General features: G+C 42.5%; 1 protein-coding gene across 1 annotated transcript; it reads right to left on the bottom strand.

The window, feature by feature from the left end:
• Positions 1–7639: 7639 nt before the first annotated feature.
• LOC121853106 (glutamate receptor ionotropic, delta-1-like) lies at positions 7640–16678 on the bottom strand. Its single transcript, XM_042347047.1, has 11 exons — positions 16469–16678; positions 13519–13730; positions 13243–13377; positions 12898–13020; positions 12215–12345; positions 11613–11772; positions 11033–11198; positions 9994–10179; positions 9471–9754; positions 8897–8954; positions 7640–8610 (listed from the first exon to the last, which is right to left on the bottom strand). Exons 2-11 carry the CDS (start codon positions 13587–13589, stop codon positions 8356–8358), a joined length of 1569 nt encoding a protein of 522 aa, XP_042202981.1. The 5' UTR covers positions 13590–13730; positions 16469–16678; the 3' UTR covers positions 7640–8355.
• Positions 16679–18284: the final 1606 nt, after the last annotated feature.

The raw sequence follows: 18284 nt of genomic DNA, 5'->3' as shown, positions 1-18284 counted from the left end.
TGCTGTGTGGCGCCCTACTGCTGTGTGTGCGCCCTACACTGTGTGTGCGCCCTACTGCTGTGTGTGGCGCCCTGCACCTGTGTGTGGCGTCCTACTGCTGTGTGTGGCGCCCTACTGCTGAGTGTGGCGCCCTGCACTTGTGTGGCGCCTACTGCTGAGTGTGGCGCCCTACTGCTGTGTGTGGCACCCCTACTGCTGTGTGTGGCGCCCTACTGCCTGTGTGGCGCCCTGCTGAGGTGGCGCCCGGCTGTGCCCTGCTGTGTGCTACTGCTGTGTGTGGCGCCCTACTGCTGTGTGTGGCACCCTACTGCTGTGTGGCGCCCACTGCTGTGTGTGGCGCCCTGCTGCTGTGTGGCGCCCTACTGCTGTGGTGTGGCGCCCTACTGCTGTGTGTGGCGCCCTACTGCTGTGTGTGGCGCCCTACTGCTGAGTGTGGCGCCCTACTGCTGAGTGTGGCGCCCTACTGCTGTGTGTGGCGCCCTACTGCTGTGTGTGGCGCCCTACTGCTGAGTGTGGCGCCCTACTGCTGTGTGGCGCCCTACTGCTGTGTCTGGCGCCCTACAGCTGTGTGTGGCGCCCTTCTGCTGAGTGTGGCGCCCTACTGCTGAGTGTGGCGCCCTACTGCTGAGTGTGGCGCCCTACTGCTGTGTCTGGCGCCCTACAGCTGTGTGTGGCGCCCTTCTGCTGAGTGTGGCGCCCTACTGCTGTGTGTGGCGCCCTACTGCTGAGTGTGGCGCCCTACTGCTGCTGCTGTGTGGCGCCCTACTGCTGAGTGTGGCGCCCTACTGCTGTGTGGCGCCCTACTGCTGTGTGTGGCGCCCTACTGCTGTGTGGCGCCCTACTGCTGTGTGTGGCGCCCTACTGCTGTGTGGCGCCCTACTGCTGTGTGGCGCCCTACTGCTGTGTGGCGCCCTACTGCTGTGTGTGGCGCCCTACTGCTGTGTGTGGCGCCCTACTGCTGAGTGTGGCGCCCTACTGCTGAGTGTGGCGCCCTACTGCTGTGTGGCGCCCTACTGCTGTGTGGCGCCCTACTGCTGTGTGTGGCGCCCTACTGCTGTGTGGCGCCCTACTGCTGTGTGTGGAGCGGCTCTTTGTGTTAAGGAATCGTTAATATCCCTTTAGTTAATATTTCAATCGCTCTGTTGTTCTCTTATTTAAGAGAGAAAACAATATTTAATTCACGAAACATGAAAACCGTTTATTAGGAATTAAGGAAATAATATATATATGCGTTTAACTTTCTCATCTTTCTACTGTGCCATTGTCATAAAATGTTTATACCCTTTATCTTGTACATAATTATGAACTAACAAATAGTCAAGTTATTAGATAACAGTTGCCAGTTTGTTGTCCCGGAACACTGAGTTATGGCAAGTTACCCTTAAGACAACCGTGTTTATACCCTACTATACTGGGTGTTATACTGACCACTGAGGCTGTAATGAAATGTTGTGCCTAAGGTGTGCCCGGGGAGGGGAAGGGATAATGTGCTATAATACTTTTTGTGTTTTTTCATACCGACAACTCATTACCCAATCAGGGACAAGTCACAACTCAGACGAAGGCTGATTGACCAGCTGTTTCAATGCGTCAACCAATGGCGTCATCACTAGCTGACCAATCAGCATTCAAGACGTCACTAATGAATAGCATAAGTAGTTCTGATGTCATTGTGTTTTCGTTTTGGTTTATGCCAAAGTTGATGGTGACCAATCGGTGTACATCCCTGTCACGAGTGTAGGTGTTTATTAAGCGTGTAGACCAATCAGTGTGTACATAGGACATAAGTGTGCGTTATTAAGCCTGCTGAACAATGATCGCACAACATTGATATTAATTAAGGTGCCAAGAAGCGCCCGGGGAACACATCTTGTTACCTTGTACTATTTATTTAAGCGTTCACGGTAAGGTAACTCCTCAGCACTCTCCCCTGATCTCAATATATGTGTTATCTCAGCATGCCGACCAGCCAGTTTTGATGTAATAGGTGTTGACAACCCCCCGCGTCGACCTATAAATGTGTAGTTTCTAACGTCATTATAATTATACATATATATCATACAGCATGTTGGCCAATCACCATACACCTCTGACGTCGTAACCTTACGTCATGAAAGTTGTTACCAATCAGCATGCACTTTTGACGTCACTATGTCCTTCACCTCGTTGACCAATCAGCGTACACATCTGACGTCATTCTTTTGTTTTGTTTTCGAGCTCGTTAGCCAATCAGCCTTGACTTTTGACCTTCACTAGGGAATGAGCTGTCTGTGTATGTGTTTTAGAGCGTTATTTCAGGGGTCAAGTTGGCACGATACTATTTTTGGAACCTTTATATGTAGAGAAGATGAATAATGAAGGTCTCCCGTACACACACACACACACATACACGATTAACATCTCCTGTACACACTAGGACCCAGTTGCTATCAATCCCAACTGAACACCTGAAACGACACTAAATCACGACACTAAATCACGACACTAAATCACCTTCCTCGACTTCTGAAACCATACAGTATGTTTCTTTTATCCTCGTGTCTACTCCCTTGATTGTCTGGGCTGTTTACTCATTTCAAACTCTGACACTCTACTGTAGTTATGATATAATTTGTGGATTTATAACGATAATTTGTGGAGTCATAACGATAATTTGTGTAGTTATGACGAAAATTTGTGGACTTATAACTATAATTTGTATAGTAATAACGATATAATTAGTGTTATGCTGACATATTACGTAAACAAACCAAACAAAATTAGTATCAATAGTTACGTGTATTAGAATATGAGAAAAATCAATTAACAAATTACAATATTGCTGTGTAGAGGGGGTTATTAAAACAAGCCATCTTAAACGATAGAGTAAGTTTTCAAAATATTCAAGAGTGCATTTATCTGAAACGAATTATAATTATTATTTTTGTATTCATATTTTCTATTGAAAGTCGTTAGTAGAATATAGTGTTCAACTGTTTTTTCTTTATTTTTTTATAAAGACTTAGAAATATAGATCACCAATAAACGTCGAGATTTCGCTATTTAGTAATTTTATTTTAACGATGGAAATAAGCAAGTCCGTCTTTAGTATTGTCTAATTTTATGTGGATTATTTTTTTTAAGCTGCTAAGTATTTTTATCATATATGTATTTCCGTTCATGGTGATAACTTAAAGATAACGGAATTTTAGGCATATTTTCTTCCTATATTCTGGATGTATAAAGAAATTTGATAATAAATGCTATGATATATATCCTCAACAGCTCAAAGGAATACCACGGTGTTTTCAGTGCTTTGCTATGTTTGTTTATGATCGGTTACTCTCAAATTCTTTATAACCATTTTCTATGACGTGTGACGCACTAGGCTCGCAAAGTTTGGTTCCACAGGATTTTAAAGGGTTCAGTGTTGATGCATTTCTCTTTTGGGAAGCTGTGTGTGTACGTGTGTAAGATTTTTATAGTGTGTCTATTGGCCTAAAAATCAATGACATGACATAATTTGATCCCTTGAATCTAAACGTGTACAAAAAGAATTCTCAAACATATCCGAATTATCTTATATGTTTAAGGGTTAGTTTGGCGGTTCAAAATTGGCATGGTGCTGTTTTGTATGCCCTATAGATATATTACAAACGTTTCTTTTACACAAATACACTCAAAAACTCCCAAAGACAAGATTTTATCAACTGTTTACCCCTGATACAACCTATTTAACATTGTCAGTATATATTTACATTATATACTCTGCAACTGTTGGCAGGTTCAGCGTCTGTCATATAGTAAGTTATATGAAAACGATCAAGCATTTCCTTAGAGTTTTTGGTAATGATGAACTAATATGGTATATGATATACGTAGTTTGAATATATACTGGCATATTGTTAAAACATTATGAGGCCGTATATTTTTTTATTTATCATTTCACACGATGTATACTGTATTTTTAAAACCCTTACCGTGTCTTCAAGTGTATCTTCCTCTCTTTAAAGGCATATCAGTAGAACTTATATAGACTTAGGATACAGTAGTCTATTAGGAACTAGAAACAGGAAATAGGTCGTGGGAAGTGTAAATAAACCACAGAAAATGAGACCAGTAAGGGGTGACTCCACTAAATATTTCACTTCACTTTCCTTCCGTACACACAGTGAATATAGATTCTTAATTATTCATTGCGTGTTTAAAAATCCTGGAATATATTAAGTAAGTCAACCAATATATTATTTTTTCGACGAACTCTCACCAACATACTCAAACTAACTCGTTTCTACTCAATACACTGTAATTTTCATCTTTTCATTTATATATTTGTCTATGCTGTACATTATTCATATTTCAAAATTCATAATAATAATATTCCTTTTAGTTAATAAATATGGTTGTTTACATATGGATAAATTGTTTCTTCGTCATTCTAATTTATTTTGTTTATCTCTGTTGTACCTTTTAGAATTCTTTGTACTTCGCAGTCAAATTAGTGTCACTCTGAGAAAAATATCATAAGTCCACTTTCTATTTCACACTCACTACCTATGTCTTCCTCCTTGTCTATCTACCTATCTTTGCCAGACTGTCTTTCCTATTTTGCCTGTCTAGTTATCTATCTATCTGTCCGTCTGTCTGTCTCAAGTCATCTCCATCACTGACCCACCACCACCATCTCCATCCTCTTCCTCCACCACCACTACCACCATCAACAAATTCCTGGGTGCATAATTATAGTGTATCAACAAGCTCCTTCGATAACATCTCCTCAAACCATTAATCTGAGAACGACTCTAACTGGCCTTTGGGACCGGAATATCACATCTTGGAGACCTTTGGGCTGATGTGTAAACAGTACGAAATAGTTTAGGACTTTTAGATCATCCTTGAACTTTATAGACGATCCTCTCAAGGGAGTGTACAGCATATTTAAAGCCTTGTTGTTGATAATTTGTACGTAGGTAGTGTGAAATATCTCAAGGGCAGATGTTTGAGTTACCCCTGATAGAAAAACTTTATCAGTACTCTGTGAACCTCTTGATGAATGGGTATGTACTCAGCACCTCCATCATCACCCTCCACCATTACCATCACCATCACTACCTTCTCTTACACTATCACCACCCTCCACCTACGCCACCATCACACCACCACCGCCCTCGCACCATCACTCTGAAGGTATTTTTCAAGTGAGTGTGAGAGTCGAGGAATTTAGTTAGGCTCTGTAATTAAAGCGAAGTTGGGTGTATTTGTAATCTTCATGGCTTTGGGGATAATCTTTCTTGCCGTGTGGGAGAAATCCTTACATTAACAATAGCGTGTTATATGATGGACTTTGGGATATCTCATTAAAATGTAGTTTATAATTTGAAAGGTTCTATAGTTATACTTACAAGGATACGACACGTAATCTTGTAGGCTCTGTAGATTACCTTGCAATCACACGTAATCTTGCAGCTCCTTGAGATACCCTTGCAACGACACATAATCTTGTATTCCTTTAAGATAACCTTGCAACATACTCGTATAAAAGTAACCTTGTAGCCGTAGGCCTCGATATTGTATTCTGATAAATGAGGTGAAGAGAATCAAGACCCCAAGACGAGAGGTCAGTACCACCATTACACTGAGACACAAGTGAGCGCTTCCAAGACGTCAAGAAAGGAGTGTCTGACGCCGCGTTTTTGTAATTCACCTTTTTTGAGGGGGTTGGGAGGGATAACTTTCGAAACTTCTTGATTTTTTGCGTCTCGGGTAGTTTTTCAATAACATTTTAGAAGATTTTTGTTTATAGTAAACGTATAGAATGTTTGAGTCGTTTATTTTATATTTTCGCAATACAGATTGACGGAAAATTTAAGAAGATTCATCACGGGTGAAAAACTAAATATATACGTGTGGATTTTTGTCCGTTTTCTTAACTTTAGCGGATTAGCCCGGATTATCGTGTCTTCATCACCCGTTTTTCTTCATACTTTGAATTCATCTTTTTTACACGCCTGCTGCTGTATATCTCAACAACGCGCCAGTTCATGTAAATATGTAAACAAACGCTTATAATATCTGTTTTACAGAGTTTTGTGTTTATTTATTTGTCAGTGTTAGATCATTTTTATGTAAATGCGTAAAGGTGTTTTTTTAAGACTCACTCCATCGCTTCTTAAATAATTTTTCATGTTGTTATGAAGGTTTTAGACACGTTATCCCTTTACTTTGATGTCAACAATATATTGCGATTCAATATATCAAATATATAAAGATCGCCTTTGTGTATAGATCATTCATAGCAAGAGAATGAGTCTTGCATATTTTACTTTCGTGTTACTGATAAATATAAAATAATTACTCCTAGATTCCTATATTTCAATGCATATGATGCAGTTGCGATTCATGTAATGAAACAAATATCGCCTGTATGTATAGCTCACCGTGGAGAAAGATAACTAAGAAAATAACAACAAAAGAAGATAACAAGATAACAAATACTTTAAATATTCGTGTTTTTATTTTAATAATTACAATAATCTTTACACGTTGATGTCAATTTATTGCGTCAAAAAACATATCTCCTTTGTGTATAGTTCATCCCCTTTCAAACAAGATAACAAGAATATATAAATACAATAACAAGATAACAAATTCCCCTTTATACATATACATAATCTAGTGTTTTTTAAAGAGTTAGTTAAATAATTATATATATACAGTCTACCTTTGATGTTAATTACCCCATTGCGATATAATAAGAAAAATATCGAACCCCGTATTATAGTTCACCCCACGATACAGATACTCAGCACCCCCTCCCCCTCCCCATCCTTCCCTCCTCTCTTTACGTGACTAGAGGTGACGGTTATAGCCTCTCTATCCCCTGTTGAGCTGGTGAGGATCTTGTTACTGTAGAAGAGGAAGTCAAACTTAAATATAATATATATCTTGGCCCCCGTAGCCCTCACCTGATGACAAGAAGGGCCTTTGAGCCAGCTGTTGCCTGGAGGTCATTGTCTTTCTCTCATCCGAAAAAAAATAATAATATTATATCATTCTATATGTTTTGGTTTATTAATTAATGGAGTGCAAGAATAATAATGATAATATTAATATTAATAAAATATTTAATAAATTGTTTATTCGTGTTTCTTAACCTTTTTTTCTTTTTACGTCAACAACTTTGGTGTTGTATTTTAACTGTGATAGTATTCTTAACTTGTCGTAGGCATTGTTGAGAGGTTCGAGTGTACCGTAAGGCTAACTGGTCGCCTGTATAACACTCGTTCATTCAGTTTACATTTCTGTTTAATCTTTACTAATATGCAGCTTTTTTCATCATTCACTGGAAGCTATTCAGTCATATTTATTATAAGGTATGTGGGTTAACCTGAAGAATAGACACCCCCCAACATATCCACCATCTCCCTCACACCCTTACCTATCCACTATCTCCCTTACCTATCCACCATCTCCCTCACTCCCACCTATCTATCCCTTACCTATCCACCATCTCCCTCATTCCCCCACTATCTCCCTCACTCCCCCACATTCACTATATAAACCCTCATCATACATAAACACTATCAACTTACAAAAACGTTATTCACTTGTTTTTATCATTTCATAATAAAGGAAAAAATGACACAAGAGACGCAATTGTAATCTTTTTATATCCTGCTAATTAATTAAACATTGTGATAATATTTTCCCAAACATACCAGAACGAATTTTTTGTACACATGCAGTAAAGAATGAGTACCTTACCTTACCTTATCTCACCTTACCTCTTATCTTTCCCTTATCCTTTCTTCACTCAATTAATCTATATTTCATTAACTAATAACATCGGTAAGTAATTATATATATATAGAACTATTGATACTGGAATATTGTTAATAAAAAAAAATTTGGAAGACATTTTGTTCAGTGTCGAAATGATTGAAATAAAAGAATGTAAACACGTTAATTATTTAGATCATTTGTTCTTGTTTTTAGTTACGGTCAGCAGCTTTAAATGGAAGACTGATGAACAACCCTGAGACAACACTACACGAACGTTTATCCGCATTCTGCCCGCACTGGCGATCGATCTATGTCATGGACGTCAGAATTAAGTACTGAAGAAGAAGCTATCGAAGATCTCAAAGGCTAGAAGCTCCAACAGGACTTAAAAATGAGCTCTGGAAGGACCTCAAGCCAAAGTTCTCCTGTCTTCTGCCTGCACTGGCGTTGATCGTTTATAAGATGGGCATTAGATTTTTTTTATATTGAAGATGACGTTAAAGTGTAAACAAATAACAAAAAAATAACATAACTAAAAAATAACCACTAGAAGAATCACAAGCGAACGTTCTTCCTCCTTATTGACCACACTGACTACGATCGTTTATACCCTGGACGCCATAAACCACCACCACCACCAAGAAGGGCATAAGTACCTAACTCTAGGACCAGAACGAGGGCGCCAGCGAGGAACCCCAACAGGAGAACGTAAAAAGGTCCCTGGAAGTGTTCGAGGGAGAGTATCACCTGACCTCCTCCCTCAGTACTGCCTCCTCCAACACTATCTCCAACACCGCTAGTCTCCATCCTCTCCTTCCTCAACAGACTCTGCTCCTGGAAGATGATCTCCTGTGGGCGGAGAGAAGAGTTGTTGATTTATTTCTGTCTGTCTGTCTACTTTTTATCTTTCTATCTATCTATCTATCTATCCATCCCACCTATCCACACATCCACAGAAGATGAATGAGTACCTATCTATCCACGTTTCCAACCACCCATCCACTCAACCACCCACCTATCCACACAGACACAAGGGATAGAGTAGTACCCACCTGTACCCACTTCTCCACCCACCCATCCACTCACCCACCTATCCACCTATCCACACAGACATAAGGGATAGAGTAGTACCCACCTGTAACCACTCCTCCACTATGCCGGCCTGAACCACCCTGTTGATGTACTTGTCGAAGCTGTGAGGAGAAATAATGAAGTTACTGTGTGTAGTTAAGCTGTATAGTTAAGCTGTAGTTAAGATCCAAAGTTAAGCTGTATAGTTAAGCTGTATAATTAAGCTGTAGTTAAGATCCAAAGTTAAGCTGTAGTTAAGCTGTAAAATTAAAATGTAAAGTTAAGTTGCAAAGTTAAGATGTAAAGTTATATTGTGAAGAAAAAAATATTATACACTACTACTACTACTACTACTACTACTACTACTACTACTACTACTACTACTACTACTACTACTACTACTACTACTCTGCTGTCACTCGGAATCTAGTATGACGATCATCCAGCTATGATACAATGATATGAGTTATTAAGGATATCACCTTGGTTAGTGAGCTCTGAGGTGACTAGAGAGGCCGATACGGGACCAGCAGGGTCGGTCACAGACAACATATCACTACATACACACACACACACACACACACACACACACACACACACACACACACACACACACGTTAAAGTAAACTATCACCAACCTCCTCTTGTATGGCGCGTACTGCTGCATGGGCCAAGCGATCCTCTCCTGCAGAAGTTCGAACCCCGGCAGGTGAACGAGAGGCTGGCCATTTCTATCCGTGTATTTAACAGCCACCAGGAGCCTCGTCGTGATGCTGTTGTCCCAGGTGGCTAGTGTCCCCTTCACCACGTCCTTCAGTATACCCTCAAGGGAGTCCCGCCACTGGACTCCTTCCCTCAGCGCGATTAACACTGGATCCTGTGCTTGTTCTAGGAGGGCGCTTTGTACCCCGCCGAAGTATACCTGTGGGGGGAGGTGGGTGGTGAGATGTGGGGGAGGAGGTGTGTGTGGGGGGGTGAGGGAAGGAAGGAGAGGACGACGTGGTAAGGTAGAATAGACAGACAGACAGACAGAAAAAAGCAAAGATATTAACCCAACCTTAACCAAACCTTAACCCAACCTTAACCCAACCTCAACCCAATCTCAGCCCAACCTCAACCCAACCTCAGCCCGACTTTAACCCGACCTTAACCCGACCTCACCTTAGCCCAGCCAATGTCGGAGGTGACCAGTTGGCGGAGATCCTGAATAGGACTCTGGAGGCCTGGCATGATAAGGAAGGAGGTGAGGGAGGAGGAGTAGGAGATCCCCACGATCATAGTGAACACCAGCCAACACCCGACAAACACTCGTCCTGGCGTCTCCCTGATGTCATACTTGGTGCCGCGCTGTGAGGGAGAGAGGGAGGTAAGGTGAGAGAGAGAGGTGAGGTGAGAGGGAGAGGTGAGGTGAGGGGGTGAGGGAGGAGGAGGTGAAGTGAGTGGGGGTGAAGTGTAGGTGAGAGGGAGAGGTGAGGGTGGAGAGGGGGGTGGAGGAGAGAGAGAGGGAGGTAAGAGGGGGAGGGGGAGAGGGGGTGAGGTGAGAGGGGGGGTGAAGGAGAGGAGGTAAGGTGAGAGGGAGAGGTGAGGTAAGAGGGGTGAGGTGAGAGGGGGGTGAAGTGGGAGAGGGAGGTAAGGTGAGGAGGGAGAGGTGAGGTGGGAGGGGGGGGTGATGGGTGAGGGGGATGAGGTGAGAGGGGAGGGGCAGAGGTGAGAGGGAGAGGTGAAGGAGAGGGGGTGAGGTGGGATGCAGAGGGGGTGGGAGGTGGAGAAGAGGGGTGAAGTGGAGAGGGGTGAGGGTGGGAGAGGGGAGGTGAAGGAGAGGGGGGTGAGGTGAGAGGGAGAGGTGAAGGAGAGGGGGTGAAGTGAGCATGAGCAGAGAGAGAGGGAGGGATGGAGGTGAGAGGGGGGGGGTAAGGAGAGATGAGGAAGGAGAGGGAGAGAGAGAGAGGGAGGTGGGGAGGGAGAGATAAATGGATAGCTAGATAGGTCGACAACAGGTAATAACACGTACACAAACTCTAATTCGTATACACAAACTTACATGTACACCAACTACCCATGTGCGCTAATATTCAATGTACACCAACAGTACATGTACACCAACTATCCTCTCTCTATCTTTCTTTATCTATCTATCTCATTTTTCTCTCTCTTTCTCTCTACCTTAGTTTACCCTTCACCTTTAAACTCTCTCTCTCACCTGGAACAATGGCTCAAGTATAAACAGAAGAGCATTATCAAACTGCAGGAACCAGGCGACGTGAGGACGGTGGGCCCCGTGACAGTACTTGGCCAGACCCCACAGGAAGGGCCCAGCCAGCACCATGGACGCTACCACTGCCAGCCACACCTCCCACGTGAAGGGCCTGGGGATTATAGAGGGGGATTATAGGTGTGGGTGATTACTTAAGGGTATAATTTGGGGTAATGGATTACTTAATGGAATTAGATGAGGGATTATAGTTCTGGTGGATTACTGAGATTATAGTTGTGGTGGATTATTGGGAGGGATTATAGAATGGGTTTATGGGTGCGGTGGATTAATGACGTGGATTACTTTGGGATTATAGAGAGCTTGTAGGTATAATGACTTACTTAAGGAGATTATTGAGATTCCAGGGTGGGATTATAGGTCTAGTGGATTACTGAAGGGGATTATTAGGATTGTAAGTGTAGAGGATTACTGAAGAGATTATAGAAAGTGATTATAAGTCTAGTGGGATACTAAGATTATATGGAGGGATTATAGCTGTAATGATTGACTTAAAAACTCTCCTCACCTGACGGGACTGAGCCATCTAGGTAGGGGCTGAGCCTTAGGAGTGACCAGTTCAGAAGCGTCGTAAATAAAAGTCTGGCAGAAGTCGACGTTAGCTTCCCGCTGTGGACTAAAGGTAATGTCACTCACCGCCCAGTCAGCCTCTTCGTACACAACCATACCTGGGGACAAGATAGTGCTATAATACACACCTGTTACGGCTCATTTTCGTGTTTATAGATCCATCACAGTTGTCGTCTTTAGTTGATTATTATTGATGTGGTTTATAAAGAAATATAAGGTTATAATTTTGGGTAGAGTATAATTTTATTTGAGTCTAGTACACCTGTGTGGGTTAATTAAGGACAGGTAAACTTTAATTGGTATATAAGTCACCCCATATAAGTTATTCCCCAGGTCCCTACCCTAAACAAGTCCCTCTCCCCATACAGGTCCCTCCCCCACACAGGTCCCTCTTCCACACAGGTCCCTCTCCCCCACACAGGTCCCTCTCCTCCAGCCACAGTCCCCCACACAGGCCCCTCCCCACACAGGTCCCTGCCCCCACACAGGTCCCCTCCCCACACAGGTCCCCCACACAGGTCCCCCACACAGGTCACTCACCTATCATACCTGTCCAAGTACCGTTCTTCGTCAGCCTCCCCCACTGATTGTCTTTAGGGGCCACGTAATGGTAGGTAAAGTTGATCGCCTCAGCCAGAGTGTCTAGCAGGAACACCTCCAGGCCCCGGTACCTGTGTGTGTGTGTGTGTGTGTTGTGTTGTGTTGTGTTGTGTTGTGTGTGTGTATATTGCGTTGTGTGTGTATGTGTGTTGTGTCATGGCAGGTGAAGTAAGGTCAAATTACTTCCTCTTGAGTATACATTGGGGTCAATGGGGTCAAAAAGGTCATCTGGCGACATTGTAAAGCAACATGAACATAGTTATTCGAAACAGAAAACGTGGATTTGTTTAAGGTGTAGAAGCTGTCGCCAACACAACAACCACACCCTAAGTTAACGAGTTGCATGACCCAGTGTCAAGGAATAGTCCGAGAAGACCGGCAACTCGCCAACTGCACTGGCTAACCATTACCCCGGAACATGATCCAGAAATCGATTAACATCCAGGTCCCAATTACTGCTGGATAGACAGAGGCGAATGGCGTAAAGAAACTTGCCCATAGTTTCACCCTGCCCGGGGATCGAACCCGGGTCCACTCGCTCGCTGACATACGTACATAAAACCTAACACACGCACACACACACACACACACACACACACACACACACACACACACACACACACGTGCCGGGTCCTGGTAAGGAAGGGTCGTTGGTCATGATGAAGGGGGAGTAAGGAAGAGCCGCCACAGCGAAGTCGTACCCCTGCAGGTCGTTCATGTCCTGACGGAAGAGTGTTACCTCCTGCCTGTAGTAGCATCAGCACCGTGTCAGCAGGAGCATTATCGCCGTCATTAGTAGGAACACCACCATCATCGTCAGCAGAGACACCACCATCATCGTCGTCAGGAGAAGCAACACCATCATCGTCAGAAGCAAGAAAAAATAAAAAACCCTTAATTTACTACAATGGTCCAAAAATCCGCGAACTATAACATTATAAAATAGTGACCCCCCCTCTCTCTCTCACCTGAAGCCAGAAGAATAGTGCCAGGTGTCCAGGTATATGACAGAGTGCCTAGACGACCCAGAGCATAATTTAGTGCCATATAAGGACCAGTTCCTCTCACCGTCTCTCTCGGCACCCACCACATGTACGCCAAACCTGAAGTACAGAAGACAAACAGGTGTGTAGGTGGGTTTGTTTCAGGTGTGGGTACAGATATAATAAAGGTGGATTTGTGATCATGTATGCAGGTTTGGAAGAGTTGTTTAGTTAGGGTTAGGTTAGGTTAAGTTAGGTCACCTGAAATCTGGGTGGAGAAGGATGGAGGTGATTCCTGGACTATCCACTCCGTCGTAGCCTTCGTCAGACATAAGCAGGATGAAGGTGTTAGCGTAGCCTGCCCACGCCGCTGCCCTTCCTGCTACCCTGTCCTGCAACCTACGCCACGTCCTGCCCCGCGCCACCACCACCACGCCACGGCACACCCTCGTATCGTTGACCTGCACGTTACTCTGTCCAGGCGAGGTCAGATAGGGTCATGGTAGGTCATGGTAGGTTACACTGGGTTTTGGTAGATCGTGGTAGGTCAGATGGGGTTATGATAGGTCATGGTAGGTCACACAGGGTTATGGTAGGTCATGGTAGATCACACTGGTTTATGGTAGGTCATGGTAGGTCACACTGGGTTATGGTAGGCCACACTGGACTATGGTAAGTCATGGTAGGTCACACTGGTTTATGGTAGGTCATGGTAGGTCACACCGGGTTATGGTAGGTCACACTGGGCTATGGTAAGTCATGGTAGGTCACACTGGTTTATGGTAGGTCATGGTAGGTCACACTGGGTTATGGTAGGTCACACTGGGCTATGGTAAGTCATGGTGTAATGACCAAAGTCGTTCACGTCAGTTAACGTAATATCAGACGATTCATATTACGCTCAATAGCCCACAAAACATGTAGCTATGCTTTCTTTATTTAAGTCCCCGTCTGAGGCATCCGTTTTCTCATCACTTCAGGATGTCTGAGTCCTCCGTTTTCTCTCAAGATTAGAATACACCCGAGACTTCGTTATTCCTTGGTATAACGAGACAGAATTTGAAATTGCAGCTGTGGTGGTATATGTTGAGGCAACTTAGATATGTCTGATTACAGTTGGAACATTCAAGATCCATTGTGAGTGATGTTGAAAGCTTAAACTGTCTTTATTGTTGGTAAAACTTGTCAGGTAAGTGAGTGTCAAGTCTGTCAGTACGAGTGGCATATCCTTATATCGTCCTCATGAGTTTCCAGGTGCTACTGAAGTTAGATTATTTTTATGCCCAAACATCAGAGAATCTGATGTATGTAGTTTAGTTAGTGTCAGTTGTCTATTTAAGAAAGTCATTAATCTCTTGAAAAGATTCTGTCAAACTCAAAATCTCCAAGACCTAACGGCTCTCCCCAGGAAGAATTCCTTGTCCATGGTTTGTAGTTTTCCGGTAAGTAGAGTTGTTAGTGCGTGTTTAACGTCCATTTCAGTTTTTCCTGACAAACTCAATCTCTGATTATATTATAAAAATAGACATAGGAAATTCACCTGTCCCGTGACACTGATATTCATAGTTGAGTGTACAGCGACCGAGTTGAAGAGAATTTCTGTTGGAGCCTTTCTGGTATGTATGCGTAGGCCGGAACTGCCCCAGGCTCACATATATACGAATGCACAAGGAAGACTCACACACTCGTGACTCTTCCTCAACGCATCTCCAGGTATGTGAACGATTGTTTCCCGCCGCCATGTTAAGTCAGTTTCACTTACTCGATTTTGTGAATATCAGTGTTCATGTTTTAACATAGTGAAATAATCATGTGCCAAGTAATTCGAGTAAAGTAAGTGTCGTCTGTATTGCTGCCAGACGTATAGTTATGAGTGTTTGAGCTAGACATTTACACGCTCTTCCTCAACGCATCTCCGGGCACTGTCTGTGTTGGCACCACTACCGAGGTGCGGTAGCTGCCTATGGGCAAGATGGTCCTTGAAGGATGTCTTTAATATGACGAGATTAGAATCCGAGGACAGGACTACCCAGGGAATGCCATGCGAAGACAGTGCACCCTACCCCGAGCGAGCTTCGGCTGTCTGTGTAGTAAACAACCAGTGGATTCATTCTTGTCCGGTCCATTGATCTTGGTTATATGTATTGAGCAGTATTGGTATCTATGATTGGGGATAATTAGCAGAAATAGAGTTATCCCAGGTTGAGTATATTGAACCCATGAATGTTGGTGTTACCCGTGGTACCGTTGGTATAGGGGTTGAGGCCACCAACCAGGTGTACTACCACTGAGTCTAGTTAAAGTGCCATGTTGTTCATTCCGAACTAACATGATGTGTTTAATAATATCTTAATTTTGGATCTTGTCGAGTGTGTTATATATTCATCTGTATTGACAATGAAAAAATATAACAGTTGTTCACTGATGTAATAAGTAATGAAGATCTATTTTGCTATTTGTAAAGTAAAACCTAAGTGGTCCAGCCTTGCCTGAGTGTACTTAATTAACATCTTGCTCACTCCTTATGTTAATAAATATTGAATTAGTAAGCTACAAGTATCACAGCTCTATTTCTTCTACCCATTGGTTCTCAGAAAATAACTTTGTAACTCACGTGCCTAGAAACTCGCTAGCACGCTACCTAACAGTTCAATGAGATATGTTATATTCTCATAAAAAGTCTGTGTGGTGGCAGGCTACCGTCGTAAGTATACTAAGTGTTATAATAAGAATGACATGGTTTCCCAGACTAATCCTTGGTTTAGAATATAACTAAAACAGGATATAATTGAGAGAAAGTAAGGACATGAAATTCAGAAAAATACAATAATATATTTGAAAGAAGAAATGAAGTAAAGAAAAGAATATTGACTTAGAAAATATAAACAAAAGAAATATAAGATATAGACTTATAAAGAGAAAGATATAGAATATGAAATTATCAATATATACACAAGAAGCAAGTATATAAGTATAGAAAAGAAGAATAAATAGAATAATTTGAAGTAAGGAAACAGGACCCTTACAATGGTAGGTCACACTGGGCTATGATAAAGTATGGTAGGTCATCTGTAGGCCATGGCAGGTCCCTATATCCAGCTTATGACACTGACAGCCATTCTTGTTACATTACTGTGTAAAGAATTCAACAGATAAAAAGTTACGAGGGTGTTTTAATATTAACTCTCTCTCTCTCTCTCTCTCACCTTACCTTGAGTTCAAACACAGTTGGAGGGTCGAGGGTGAGGAGGTGAACGAGTGAGAGGCCCAGAGAGTGGTGGCGGAGGGGCGGTGGTAAGGGAGTGAGCACAGGGTGTGAATCATGTAATACGACTAAGGAACACCTGCCTAGCTCCCTCTCTACCACCTCCCCGACCAGATGCCTCGCCTCCTCCTCCTCGTCTGGTCGCTGCCACACTCGACCAGACTGTGAGGAAAAACAGAAAAAAAAAGGAGAATACGATTGGAAGGATTGGATTTTTTTAAGAGAGAGATTAGACTGTATTACGGTGTGAATCGGTATGGTGGTTATGATTGGGCTTGTCTCTTCCTACTCCCTCGAGAGACGTAGAGTGAGGGGAGATATGATCGAGGTGTATAAATGGAAGTCAGGGCTAAGCAAAGGTGATATAACAAAGGTACTCAAACTATCCAACCAGGAGCGAACTCATAGCAATGGTTTTAAATTAAGACAAATTTAGATTTAGGCGCGAGATAGGTAAACATTGGTTTGGAAATAGAGTAGTGGATGAGTGGAACAAGTTACCAAACATCATCATTAACTGGAACACGCTGGATAACTTCAAACACAGGTTGATGGATATATGAGTGATAGGGGTTGGGTGTAAATGGGACTGCCCAGTATGGACCAATAGGCCCGCTGCAGTTTCCTCCATTCTTATGTTCTCTTCCTCTTTCTTCTCCTACTCTTCCTCTTCCTTCTTCCTCTTCCTTAACCTCTTCCTTAGCCTTCACTGCAGAATGGTTTGTGAAGTCATTTTAGGGCAGGAGTTGATAAGTATCACGTAATAAAATGACGAATAAATAAAGGTTGATAATCATGGTTTTCTGGAACGGGAAATGACCTTTGTGTGTTGTGAGTTTTGTCTCTCAGAATACTAACACACACACACACCAGAAAATAGTCACGCAAGCTATTACATCTATTATCATCCAATACACACGTAACACTCACTACAATTACCTCCGCGCGCGCGTGTGAGTGTGTGTGTGTGTGTGTGTGTGTGTGCAAGGTACATTACCATAAGGCGATGTTTTTTTTCGAATGTTGTCTGTACCTGGAGTGATGTATAGCAAATGTCAAGATGGCGTGCAGTGAGAAATATTAACACAGTAAGTAATCCCATTGGAGTTGAGACAGAGAGGTAATGCTGTCATTATAAAAGACCCTTGGCTTTTTCAGGGTTATACTATCAATGAATTATTTACTTAAGCTCGAATAGTGACACTGCATAAAATATATTTGTTAGCCAATGGTGTACTTTGTTTAACCATGACTGCTTTCCCATTGGTTGTGGTAAGTTTAACATCACCTGACCTTTTTTTGCAAAGAGATGACTCTGCAGAATGTTTACAGAGTCCCTTGATGTTTATGTTTATAGTCTCTTGATGTTTATGTTTACAGAGTCTCTTGATGTTTGTGTTTACAGAGTCCTTGATGTTTGTGTTTACAGAGTCTCTTGATGTTAGATCCTTGATGTTTATGTTTACAGTCCTTGATGTTTGTGTTTACAGAGTCTCTTGATGTTTGTGTTTAACCCACCATATACATAGTCCTTGATGTTTATGTTTACAGAGTCTCTTGATGTTTGTGTTTACAGAGCCCCTTGATGTTTGTGTTCACAGAGTCCCTTTATATAGGACGTGTAAATAAATCTGTCAAGGATTCCTAATATTTACAAGACTTAAGCAAACTTTCTTCGTGGTCTGAAAAATGGAAGATGAAATTTAATGTGGGAATGTAAATTACTAAAGCTGGGTGATATAAAGAGGGGACACCAGCTACC

This window comes from Homarus americanus, unplaced genomic scaffold (genome assembly GCF_018991925.1).
Source record: "Homarus americanus isolate GMGI-L3 unplaced genomic scaffold, GMGI_Hamer_2.0 scaffold50564, whole genome shotgun sequence".
Classification (NCBI taxonomy): domain Eukaryota; kingdom Metazoa; phylum Arthropoda; class Malacostraca; order Decapoda; family Nephropidae; genus Homarus; species Homarus americanus.
Note: the sequence above shows the minus strand (reverse complement) of the source record. Positions and strands in the feature narration are given on the sequence as shown.

Bases quoted from the DNA above. Each gene is read 5' to 3' on its own strand.
- LOC121853106 (XM_042347047.1), bottom strand. From the start codon at position 13,589: ATGTCTGACGAAGGCTACGACGGAGTGGATAGTCCAGGAATCACCTCC. The intron at 13,378-13,518 runs GTGACCTAACTT...TCTGTACTTCAG, and splicing joins CTTCTCCACCCAGATTTCAG to GTTTGGCGTACATGTGGTGG. The intron at 8,955-9,470 runs GTTGGTGATAGT...TTCTCCTCACAG, and splicing joins TACGCGCCATACAAGAGGAG to CTTCGACAAGTACATCAACA.